Raw genomic sequence first — 13,468 nt, 5'->3', positions numbered from 1 at the left:
GGATAGGTACATGGATTATGGTAAAATGATATAGTGTAGATTTATTTGTTCTCAAGGGCAGCACGGTAGCATTGTGGATAGCACAATTGTTTCACAGCTCCAGGGTCCGAGGTTCAATTCCGGCTTGGGTCACTGTCTGTGCGGAGTCTGCACATCCTCCCCGTGTCTGCGTGGGTTTCCTCCGGGTGCTCCGGTTTCCTCCCACAGTCCAAAGATGTGCAGGTTAGGTGGATTGGCCATGATAAATTGCCCTTAGGGTCCAAAATTGCCCTTAGTGTTGGGTGGAGGTGTTGACTTTGGGTAGGGTGCTCTTTCCAAGAGCCGGTGCAGACTCAATGGGCCGAATGGCCTCCTTCTGCACTGTAAATCCAATGATAATCTATGATTAATCTAGGACAAATGTTCGGCACAACATCGTGGGCCGAAGGGCCTGTTCTGTGCTGTATTTTTCTATGTTCTATGTTCTATAAGGAGTATAGTAGGGGGCTGAGGACACAGCCTTGTGGGGCACCGGTGTTGAGGATGATCGTGGAGGAGGTGTTGTTGCCTATCCTTACTGATTGTGGCCGGTGAGTTAGAAAGTTCAGGATCCAGTCGCAGAAGGAGGAGCCGAGGCCAAGGCCACGGAGTTTGGAGATAAGTTTCATAGGAATGATGGTGTTGAAGACTAAGCTGTAGTCGATAAATAGGAGTCTGACATAGGTGTCTTTGTTATCTAGGTGTTCCAGTGTTGAGTGCAGGGCCATGGAGATGGTGTCTGCTATGGATCTGTTGCAGCGGTAGGCGAACTGTAGTGGATCAAGGCAATCCGGGAGGCTGGAGTTGATTCGTGCCATGACTAACCTTCATGACTTAAGCAGTTCATGATGATGGATGTCAGAGCCACTGGACGATATTCATTAAGGCTTGACTTTTTTTTGGTGCAGGGATGTATATATTTTATTAACTAAATTTATATTTTATATTTTAATGAACTGAATCTATATTTTATTAATTGAATTTAAATCCCACCAGCTGCCATTGTAGGATTCAAACCCATGTCCCCAGAGTATTCCATTAGATTGAAAAATGGAAAATGTAACCCCTTTGTTCAAAAAGGGAGGAAGACAGAAAGTAGGCAACTATAGGCCAGTTAGTTTAACATGTCATCGGAAAGCTACCATTAAAGACATTATAACAGAAAAAATTCAGGCAATCAGGCAAAGTCAACATGGTTTTGTGAAAGGGAAACCAATTTATTGGGAGTTTTTTGAAGTAGTGACAGATGCTGTGGATCATGGGGAACCTGTGGATGTACTGTATTTAGATTTCCAGAAGACACTTGATGAGATACCAACCTGGTTGTTGCAAATAATAAAAGCTCAAGGTGTAGGGGGTATCTTACTGGTATGGATAGAAGATTGGCCAGCTAACAAGAAACACAGAGTTGGCCCATTGGATTATTTTCTGGTTGGCAAGATGTAACAAGTGGTGTACCACATGGGTCAGTGCTGGGGCCTCAACATTTTACAATTTACATACATGACTTGGATAATGGGGTCAAAGGTATGGAAGTAAGATGTTAAGAGGTCAGAATGATGTTACAAAGGGCTATAAATACGAAAAGGTCTGACAGATGGTGTACAATGTGGGAAAGTGTGGAAGTGTCCATTTTGGCAGGAAAAATGTTTTAAAATATCTGAATGGTGAGAGATTGCAGAGCTCTGGAGTGCAGAGGGATCTGGGAATCTTAATGCATGAATCACAAAAGATTCGAATGTAGGTACAGCGAGTAATTAGGAAAACTAATGGAATGTTAAGCTTTGTTGCGAGGGGAATTGATTGGAAAAGTAGAGAAGTTATACTTCAGTTATACAGGGCATTGGTGAGATCACATCTGGAGTGCAACCTACAGTATTGATCTCCTCATTTAAGGAAGGATGTTGTAAATGTGTATGAAGCAGTTCAGAGAAGATTTACTTGACTAATACCTGGACTTGGCAGGTTGTCTAATGAGGAAAGGTTGAACAGGCTGGGCTTGTGTCCACTGGTGTTTAGAAGAGTAAGAGGTGACTTGATCAAAACATATGATACTGAAGATTTCTGGCATAGTCGACGTGGAGAGGGTGTTTCCTTGTGTGGGAGAAGCCAGAACTAGATTTAGGACAGAGACCAGGCCAATTTTTTTCTCTCAGCGGTAGAGAGTCTTTGGAACTCTCGTCCTCAAAAGGCAGTGGAAGCAGAGTCTTTGAATATTTTTAAGGGAGAGGTAGATAGATTTATGATAAGCAAGGCGTCAAAAGGGGTAGACAGGAATGTGGGGTTGAGGTTACAATCAGATCAGCCATGATCTTATTGAATGGTGGAGCAGGCTCGAGGAGCTGAGCGGCCTACTCCTGCTCCTAATTTGTATGTTCGTATTTTTGTATTAGCCTGGGCCTCTGGATTACTAGTCCACTGACAGAACGTGTCCCCATACCATCTGCCACATACCAAACCGGTTATTACCTTAATTGAAGAGGATTCCCTTCAATTTGCATCGCATTAAAGAAAAAATTAATGTGGTGCAGACCAAATACTCCTTATTAACATTAGCCTCTGACAGGATTCTAATCCTCCTTCCCTCAGCTTTTCCCATGTATACTGGTTCATCACCCTTCATATCAACCATCATATTTGGGGGGACTTGGCAGATTTATTTTAATCCCCTTCGGAACACTCTTGAACTTTAAGCAGAAAGATTAATCTGAAGAATGCACTTACTTCAGTTCAGTTTGCCCACACACTTTCTTTGACAATGACACCAATTCCTTCCCGTACTTCTCCTCGATGGAAGCCCTGGTTCACAGAAATGCAATCTCATTATTTGATTCTGATTTGATTTATTGTCACATGTACCGAAGTACAGTGAAAAGTATTTTTCTGCGGCCGAGGGAACGTACACAGTAGACAAAAGAGAATTATCAACAGAGAACATTGACAAATGATACATCGACAAACAGTGATTGGTTACAGTGCGGAACAAGGGGCCAAACAAAGCAAATACATGAGCAAGAGTAGCATAGGGCGTCGTGAATAGTGTGACAGATTTCTCTCAGTGAAAGACACACTAGATGGAATTCCTCAAAAAATGACAGTGTTTCTTCGGGCGAGAAAACTGCTGCCAATCATGCATCGCGATCTTCCCGCATTTAGTCATTTTTTTTGGAGGGGGCATAATTTGTACCAGCACTGAGAGATGCAGGGCCTAAACGCACCAGCAAACCCGACTTCACAGAGAAAAGGACACCTGGTGACTGCTCAGGCCTCCCTCTGCAACGTTGCCAGCGTCAGGACTAATGTCCCCCTCCCCCTTCTTGCTGGCATCAGCCCCCCCACCCCAATCGCGGTAGCAATCATCCCTCTCTCCCCCCTTCCAAGCCCACCCCTTTCAAGCCTCACCCCCTTGGCAGTGCCAATCTGGCACAGACACCCACCACCACCAACCTGGTAGTGCCAGGTTGGCATAGCCAGCGTGCCAGGTCCACTGCCCCACATGTCCCCGATCACCCCTGGGCTGGGGGCATCCACCCTGTCAAGTCTCCCAACATATCCCCCCCACTATGTCCTTTCTGGATAGTGGACCTAGTCCTCAGTGATATCAGACAAACGGCTTTCTTTTTCCACTTGACACTAAACAGCAACTTGTGGAATGTATGTGTCAATTAATGAATCTCTAGGACCTATGAACCCATGTCTACATACTCACTCAGGCACATAAACTGACATGGCCTTGTTAACAATGGGGCATGTTAATATCAAAGGAATCATTATACTGCCAGCAAGAAGTTACTGGACACAGGTAATATAAATAAATTTACGTAAAGAGCAATCAACAGCATTTCTATCTAATTAACTCTTTCCTAACGGCTCGGGGAAATTAAAGTCTGTTAACTGCCCTATACTTTATGATATTTGCCTAAAATGTTGTGATCATCCACTAAAGACTTCGTCCATTAGACCATAAGACACAGGAGCAGAAATAGGCTACTCTGCCCATCGAGTCTGCTCCGCCATTCAATCATGGCTGATATTTTTCTCAACCCATTCTCCTGCCTTTTCCCATAATCCCTGATCGCCTTATTAATCAAGAACCTATCTATCTGACCACTGGGATGGGGGTGGGAAGGAAGATTTAGCAGTGCAGCCAGCCCGGGACCTGGAAAGAACACAGAGGAAGAAAGCAGTTTTTACATTATAGAATTATAATGCACAGGAAACCATTCTGCCCATTGTGCATATGAACATACAATTAGGAGCAAGAGTAGGCCAATTGGCTCCTCGAGCCTTGACTGATTCAATTGTGGCCTCAATGTTAGATTCCCAGCTCCCAATAACTTCTGACTCCCTTGTTAATCAAGAATCTGTCTACCTTTGTTCAAAAAATATTAATTGACCCTGCCTCCATTGATCTCCGGGGAAGAGAGTTCCAAAGACTCACGACCCTCTCCTCATCGCTGCTTTAAATTGGGAGATCCCTTATTTTTAAATGGTATCCCCAAGTTCCATCCCTCCTACAAGGGGGCATCCACCCTGTCAAGTCCCCTCAGGATCTGGGCAGCACTGTGGCTAGCACTGCTGCCTCACAGCGCTCAGGACCCGGGTTCGATCCCGTCCCGGGTCACTGTCCGTGTGGAGTTTGCATTCACCCAGTGTTTGCATGGGACTCACCCCCACAACCCAAATTTGTGTAGGGTAGGTGAATTGGCCACGCTAAATTGCCCCTTAATTGGGAAAAAAGTATTTGGCACTCTGAATTTATTCTTTTGTAAAAGTGCCCTCAGGATCCTATATGTTTCAATAACATCACCTCTCACCTTCTAAACTCCAATGGACACGGGCACAGCCAGTCCAACCTTTCCTTTTTGAAAAAAATGTATTCATTTTATGGGATGTGGGCATCACTGGTTAGGCCAGCATTTATTGCCCATCCCTAGTTGCCCTACAGAAGGTGGTGGTGAGTTGCCTTCTTGAACCGCTGCAGTCCCTGAAGTGTTGGTACACCTACAGTGCTGTTAGGGATGGAGTTCCTGGATGATGCCCCAGCAACAGTGAAGGGACGGCGATATATTTCCAATTCAGGGAGATGAGTGACTTGGAGGTGGTGCGGTTCCCAGGTATCTGCTGGTCTTGTCCTTCTAGATGGTTGTGGCTTTGGAAGGTGTTGTCTAAGGAATCTTGGCAAGTTACTGCAGTGCATCTTGTAGGTGGTACACACGGTTGCTACTATTTGGTGATGGAGGGTTTGAATGTTTGTGGATAGGGTGCCAATCAAGCGGGTTGCTTTAACCTGGATGGTGTTGAGCTTCTTGAGTGTTGTTGGAGATGCACTCATCCAGGCAAGTGGAGAGTATTCCATTACACTCCTGACTTGTGCCCTGTAGATGGTGAACAGGCTTTGGGGGGTGTCAGGATCCTATTACACGTGATAGGATTTTTCACCTTTGACCTACACTGGTAGCCACAGAATTTTTATATTTTATTTTGATTGATTTTGATTTAATGCCCATCTCTAATTGCCCTTGAGGGGGCAGTTAAAAGTCAGCCACATTGCTGTGGGTCTGGAGTCACGTGTAGGTCAGACCAGGTAAGGACGACAGATTTCCTTCCCTAAAGGACACCAGACAATCGACAATGGTTAATTCCAGATTTTTTATTGAATTCAGATTTCACCATCGGCTGTGGAGGAATTTGTACCTGGGTCCCCAGAGCATTACTCTGGGTCGAAAGAGAAAATGCTGGAAAATCTCCGCAAGTCTGACAGCATCAGTAGGGAGAGAAAAGAGCGAACGTTTCGAGTCCGGTGACTCTTTGTCAAAGCTAACAGACAGAGAAAGTGGGAAACATTTATACTGTGGAGTGAGAATGAAAGATGAGTCGTAGCCACAGAAACCCAGGGAAACCGGGTGCTAATGGCCACAGAACCCAAGGGGAAAGAGTGCTCATGGCAGTCCCCAGAGAGAACAAAAGATGTGAAAGGTCAAACAGCAGGGCAACTAACATCAGTGGGTAAACTGTAGATGTAGGGGAGGGGAAGAGAGAAGCAAAGAGGAGAAAGGTGGATAAGATTGGGGGGGGGGGGGGGGGAATTAAATATATATTAAGAAAGAAAGAAATGGTAAAAGACAGTTAAAATGAAATGGGATGAAAACAAATGGGTCGAGATGGGGTCGAGCTGATCATCTGAAGTTGTTGAATGCGATGTTCAGGCCGGAAGGCTGTAGCGTGCCTAACCGGAAGATGAGATGTTGTTCCTCCAGTTTGCGTTGGGCTTCACTGGAACATTGCAGCAGGCCAAGGGCAGACATGTGGGCATGGGAGCAGGGTCTTTTGCTAAGATGGCAAGCAACAGGAAGATCAGGGTCCTGAATGCGCACAGACTGAAGATGCTCAGCAAAGCGATCACCCAGTCTGCGTTTGGCCTCTCCGATATAGAGATGAAATGAAATGAAAAATGAAAATGAAAATCACTTATTGTCACAAGTAGGCTTCAAATGAAGTTACTGTGAAAAACCCCTAGTCGCCACATTCCAGCGCCTGTTCGGGGAGGCTGTTACGGGAATTGAACCGTGCTGCTGGCGTGCCTTGGTCTGCTTTCAAAGCCAGCGATTTAGCCCTGTGCTAAACAGCCCCTGTTGACAACAGATCACATTGGGAGCAGCGAATGCAGTAGACCAAATTGGAAGGGATGCAAGTGAAACGCTCCTTAACCTGGAATGAGTGTTTTGGGCCTGGGATGTTAAGCATGGAAGAGGTCAAGTGGCAGGTGTTACACCTTCTGGGTCACTGGTTTACAAGTCCAATTACAATACCACTACGCCACCACCTCCCCATGGCTAATCCTTAGTTTCTGATCAATGGTAACCCCCAGGATGTTGATTCCTCATAAGATATTTCCTTCACCACACCCCCATTCCAGCTATCAGTAAAGTGAACCTTTTCTGAACTGTCTCTAACTCATTTATACCCTTTCTCAAATGAGGTCAAAACTGCACAGTGCTCCAGAGGTGCTCTCACCTTGTACAACTGCAACAAAACATCCCTTCTGGTAAATTCCATTCCCCTGCCTGTGTCATTCTCCGGACTTGCTCCAGCTCCTTGAAACTGCCATGCATTCACAGAACCACAGAAAGCAGGAGCAGGAGGAGGCCATTAAGCCCTTCGAGCCTGCTCCAGCATTCAATATCATGGCCGAGTCTATTTCAGCGCCGCACACCCGCTCTCTCCCCATTCCCCTTGATGCCTTTAGTGTCTAGAAATCTATCTAGTTCCTTCTTAAATGCATTCAGTGACGTGACCTTCACAACCTTCTGTGGTAGAGAATTCCACAGGGTCACCACCCTCTGAGTGAAGAGGTTTCTTCTCATCTCAGTCCTACCCTGTATCCTGAGACTGTGACCCCCTTGTTCTAGATCCCCCCCCCCCCCCAGCCAAGGGAAACAACATCTCTGCATCCAGTCTGGCCAGCCCTGTCACAGCTTTATATGTTTCAATGAGATCCCCTCTCATTCTTCTAACCTCCAGTGAATACAGGCCCACACAACCCAATCTCTCCTTGTACAACAATCCTACCACCCTGGGAAACAGTCCGTCAACCTTCGCTGCAATCCCTCTATGGCAATTCACCTAATTCCTGTTCTCTTTTTGAACGTTGCTTTGCAATCTGTGTTCGCCACTCCTTCAGGCAGTGCATTCCAGATCATATCAACTCATTGCAATAGAAATTCTCCTCATTTCACCTTTTGGCAATTATCTTAAATCAGTGACTTCTGGGGTGAGATTCTCCGACCCCCCGCCGGGTCGGAGAATCGCCGGGGGCTGGCGTGAATCCCGCCCTCGCCGGTTGCCGAATTCTTCGGCACCGGATATTCGGCGGGGGTGGGAACCGCGCCGCGGCGGTCGGCGAACCCCCCCCGGCGATTCTCCGGCCCGCGATGGGCCGAAGTCCCGCTGCTGGAATGTCACTCCCGCCGGCGAGAATCAAAGCACCTCTCTTACCGGCGGGACCAGGCGGCGCGGGCGGGCTCCGGGGTCCTGGGGGGGGCGCGGGGCGATCTGGCCCCTGGGGGTGCCCCCACGGTGGCTGCGCCCGCGATCGGGGCCCACCGATCCGCGGGAGGGTCTGTGCCGTGGGGGCACTCTTTTCCCTCCGCCTCGGCCACAGCCTTCACCATGGCCGACGCGTAAGAGACACCCCCCCTGCGCATGCGCGGGGATGACGTCAGCAGCCGCTGACGCTCCCGCGCATGTGCGGACTTCCGCCAGCCGGCGAAGTCTTTTCAGCCACAGCTGGCGTGGCACCAAAGGCCTTTCCCGCCGGCTGGCGGCGCGCCAACCACTCCCGCGCGGGCCTAGCCCCTCAAGGTGAGGGTTTGGCCCCAAAAAGTGCGGATTTTCCACCCCATTAGGGCGGCCCGACGCCGGAGTGGTTCCCGCCACTCCATCCCGCCGGGATCCCCCGCCCCGCCGGGTAGGGGAGAATCCCGGCCCTGGTTACCGACTCTACTGCCACGGGAATTAATTTCCCTTTAATCACTTTATCACAACGATTCATGATTCTGAACACCTCTGTCAAATATCCCCTTTACCTTCTCTGCTCTAAGGGGAAAAAACAGCTTCTCCAGTCTCTAATGTAACTGACGTTTCACAACCCTGGCACTATTATATTTTGGGTAAATGCAAATGTACAGTTTTGTGGACGCCTAGTGCTCTAGTGACTTGTCCAGATGGCCAGTTTTCATCTGCAAATGAAAATGGATTTATTGAAAAAGGTACAATTAGGTCAGCAATTTGTTGATCACATCTTGCTGAATGATTTCCTAATCCCCAAGTTATTTCAGCGGGCTACCTTTACGAATGTGGGACTTTACAGGACAGTTTTGTTTTAAAATGTCTCTGTTAACTCGAGATGAAACCGAATGTTCTAGATAGGGGAACGAATGTTATACTCAAACTTTGTCCGGAGACGGGCCCGTGTGATCTGGTTGTCATGGGGAAAGAAATCCAAAATGAAACGTATTGAACACCAAGTTATATATACCCACGGGTGCAGAAGCAGTAATTATTGCTGTGGAGAGCAGGGTGAATTGCTTTTGTGTTAACAACTAGGTAGAATGCTACTGAAATGATTACAGACTTGCAATAAAACACACCACCAACAACGGGCGGAATTGTCTCATCCCGTCCATGGCATGTTTGGCGGCGGGTGGAGCAGAGAATCCCGCGGGAGCCGAATAGTCGGAAACCCGCCAGCGAAAACTCAGTTTGAAATTCTCCCAATGGCGGGTCGGATCTTCCATTGCCTGGTGGCGTGAACACCATGGCCGGGATTCTCCCTTCCGGGGACTAAGTCCCCACGCCAGCGGGAAAACCGGCGCCAACGACTCCGGCGTCAACAGCCCCACAAGGTGAAGAATTCTCACCTGTCTCGGGGGCTAGGTGGACGCCAGAGTCTTTGGCGCCACTCCAGCTGGTGGCGAAGGGACTGCGCGAGTTTGCAAATGCGCCGAAGGGCCAGTGTGATCTCGAGCATGCGCGGAACCGCCGGCGTGGTTCCGTGCATGCGCAGACCGGCTGGCACATTTTGCCGCATGCGCGGGGGGTTCTCTTCTCCGAGCCGCATAGCGGAGCCCTACAGGGGCTGGCGCGGAAGGAAGAAGTGCCCCCACGGGACAGGCCCACCCACAGATCGGTGGGCCCCGATTGCGGGCCAGGCCACCGTGGACCCCCCCCGCAGAGGACCGCCCCCGCCGACTTACCGGCCAGGTCCCGCCGGTGTCAGAGCTGAGTGATTCATGCCGGCGGGACTGGCCAAAAACGGACGGCCGCTCGGCCCGTCGGTGCTCAGAGAATCGTCGGGGGGGGCGCTGCCAATGGCCTGCGACACGCATGGCGTGAATCCCGCCCCTGCCCGAAAAACGGCACCGGAGAATAGGGCAGCCGGCGGGGGGTGGAGAATCCCGCCCATGACATTCATTTGTATCTCATGAATGTTCATCAAAATTTCTGCTCGCCGGAATCTCCACACGGCTTCCCAATCTAGTGTCACAGCAGCAGGAAATCACGCCGGCCTCAAACCGGTTTGAAAAAGAGTGGCGGTGCAAGGCGGACCACAGTTCACTCAGCACTGCGATTTGACTGCCACAGACCCGCACCCCCCCATCCTCCGCCCCACCAGAGTGCTGCGCCGGTCCTGTAATACTGAACGCCACTTTGCTGGGGAAGAATGATTCATGCCCTCCAGCTCCATGCCAAGCTGGTCATTATGGACCCATGCAGCCTCCATTCCCACAGACCGAAGTTTGACTGGAGGTCGGGTGCAAGGTGAGGGGGAGATAATGAAGACGATGGGGGCAATGTGGAAGGACAGGGGTAAGGGCAGGGAGTGGTGGAAAGTTGAAGGGGCACGATCGCAGGCGGGGGGGCAAGGAGGTAGATGAGGATGACGAACAGTGGAAGGCTGCCGAATCGGTTGCCAATGAGAGGAACAGCCCTGCTCACAGCTCCCCATGCTCCTTCACAGAGCAGACCATAGGCCTTCTGAAGATGCGATTCAGATGTCTGGGCCACTCAGGGGGCTCTCTGCAATACACATCGGAGGGTTTCCTGCATTATCACAGTTTGCTGTGCCCTTCACAATCTGGCTAAGCAGAGAGGGGAGCCGACCCCACAAGGGTCAGGGATGGAGTGTGAGCAACATGACAGATGCGAAAGTGTCCATGAGAGAATGAGCAATTGGATGTGTGAGATCCATGAAGATGATGCACTTTGAGTACATGATGCCAGTTAGATGGTGGAGGGAGCTGAGAGAGGACTTACCGTGGTGGAGGGACAAGATCATTCATCCTCTTCCTGCACTGCGTGGTGCTTCAGGCGCAGTTGCCAGCTGTGCTGACTCCTGGGCAATGGCCTCCCAAGACAGAGAGGTGAGGTTGATGTGTTTTCTGGGCCCATTCCTTAGGTAGATGATATGTCTTTGCACCTGGACTCCTCAAATCGAGTCCTCGAGGGCATGGTGGTTGAATTGCGGTGCAGACCTCTGGAGGTTGCTAACCTTTTGCCTCTGGGTTCCAGATATCCTTCAGGCTCTCGTGAAGACAAGTGGGCTGTGGGAAGTGATAGGAGAGTACCGACTGGTGGGTACATATGGCACCTCGGCCTTGGAACCCGTCAACTGATAGCGGGTGGATGAATCAGCTCCCGGCATGCCAGGTGATTCAGAGAGATTCTCGCTCATGCATAATTAATGATGCTCCAAGCGCTGAATCGGACATGAATTCACTCATCTGGCCACCGAGAATGGTGCTGCCCGCCATTGCACTTAAGACAAAGAAAAATGGAGAATTCCGCCCAATAAGTCAATTAGCTGAAGATACCTGCAACATTCTGACAAAATGATCTAATGGGAAAGTCTGTGCAACGTCCATAGATTTGTCAACTATGTGACTGTAACTGGGTTTTGATTTCAGTCAGTAGTTAGACCTCCTGCTAACACCGCCCCCCCTCCTCACCCAGTCAGCAGGAGGAAAGTTACTCATGATTTCCGTTCAAAGTGTTTCACCATCTTGATCTGCCAATGACTGAGGTTGTAATTGCGATACTGCAGTATGAAGAGACGAATCCAGCATCCTCATTCCGTCTTCTGCATTTACTACACATCGAGTTTCACTTATCGTGACTTCTAACTGCACTTTGCCAGTCCCCAGCAACCCCATTTTGCCAGTTGCACAGTGTTTGCGTCAAGGAATATAACAAGGCAAAGATCCACAAATATCATTTTCAGCTTTGATCTCAGCAACAGCTCGAATTTAGAATTCCAGAAAAAAAATGTTGGATGTGAACAACTTTGCACAAATCTTTTAAGCCCTTCCTGTAATGTGAGATTTGTTGGGGAAAGAGCATATTGATTCTCACCCAAGTTGCTATGGGAAAGTGAGGATGGGCACATCATCTTGATGCTCCAGTTGGCACCAGATGGCAACTGACTGTCCGGGTATTTCCAGTGTTTTATGTCCTTAGCTTTTCAGCTTTTGTAGAGACTCACACTCCGGAAATAGCCATTCGCAATCAGCTCTGCCACTTCCACGGAGCACAAGGCCTGTTTCCTGTTGAACAATGTTCATTCACCAAAAGATGCTATGTCTAGTCTTATACAGTTCATCTTGCCTCATTTCCTGCAGCTGCGAGCCGTGCTGGAACCAGATGCCACTGCCCATAACTTTGCTGATCCCTCAGCCATGTGGCCATTCTGCACGGTGTGAACCACAAGACGGCAAAATATTCGATCATGAGGGAATCGCGGCTTGTCGCTAGACTCTGCCGATTGCATTCACTCTCTCCTAGCCAAAAGGATATTGAGGCTAACTGTAGAGCCCCTATTGCTGCTTCACCTGAGCCAAATGACTCAGAGAACAGGCATGAAACCCAAGGCCATCGCACACCAAAAGTACTGTGATGTAGTCCACCGTGGATTCATCAACATTTATAAAACGGAAGGGGCCATTGAGTTATACGAGTCTGTGGGTCTTCCTGCGAGTATTTCTAGACCAACTCCACTGCACTGCTGTCTCTTAGTCAACTGTACAATTTCTTCAGCTTCAAATATTAATCTGCTCCTCATTTAAACGACATAATGGACACCCCTCAGAATCTTTCGCTACCTAAGGACCTTTAGCTGCCTAGGGACGTCCTGAAGTGCTTCGCAATATTGATGTACAAGGGCAAAGCTTTCCATACTCTGACAATTCTCAGTATGAAGTTTCCTCAATTTCTATCCTCACTCTGTAGATGCCCTGCCAAGTGAATAGCATTTCCTTCTGTAACCATCAAGACAGGGAGATGGTGGGTGTAGTGGTAATGCCCTGGGAACATGGGTTCCAATACCAACCACCATGGCATCAGGTGAATTTGAAATCAATTAATAAATCTGAAATATAAAAACACTAGTCCCAGTAATGGTTGACGTCTTAAAACTGTGACATTGCCATAAAAACCATTTGTCCCACTAATGCCCCTTTAGGGAAGGAAATCTGCCACCCTTGCCTGGTCTGGCCTCCGCGTGATCCAGACCCACAGCAATATGGTTCATTCTTAATTGCCCTCTGCAATGGCCTAACAAGCCACTCAGTCAAGACCAACTTCGGGACTGAGTTGCCCACATCCCAGGGAAGAATGAGAAAAGACCCTTCACAGTTTTCTAAACCTCTAGAAAACGTTCTCATAGCCTTCTGTCCTGATAGCTCCCGATTATCATAGAATCATAGAATGTATAGTGCAGAAGGAGGCCATTCGGCCCATCGAGTCTGCACCGGCTCTTGGAAAGAGCACCCTACCAAGGTCAACACCTCCACCCTATCCCCATAACCCAGTAACCCCACCCAACACTAAGGGCAATTTTGGACACGAAGGGCAATTTTTTATCATGGCCAATCCACCGAACCTGCACATCTTT

The 13,468-nt window shown here is 48.8% G+C and overlaps 1 protein-coding gene across 1 annotated transcript in view; it reads right to left on the bottom strand.

Moving 5' to 3' along the window:
* Window positions 1-13,468, bottom strand: part of LOC140409427 (proline-serine-threonine phosphatase-interacting protein 2-like) — a 147,162-nt gene that overhangs the window by 121,499 nt on the left and 12,195 nt on the right. Inside the window, 1 exon segment of the mRNA XM_072497863.1 lies at window positions 2,743-2,817. Coding sequence (XP_072353964.1) covers window positions 2,743-2,817 — 75 coding nt within the window.

The sequence above is a fragment of the Scyliorhinus torazame genome, chromosome 3 (genome assembly GCF_047496885.1).
Source record: "Scyliorhinus torazame isolate Kashiwa2021f chromosome 3, sScyTor2.1, whole genome shotgun sequence".
Classification (NCBI taxonomy): domain Eukaryota; kingdom Metazoa; phylum Chordata; class Chondrichthyes; order Carcharhiniformes; family Scyliorhinidae; genus Scyliorhinus; species Scyliorhinus torazame.
The sequence above is the reverse complement of the archived record's forward strand: the minus strand, read 5'-3'. Positions and strand labels throughout refer to the sequence as shown.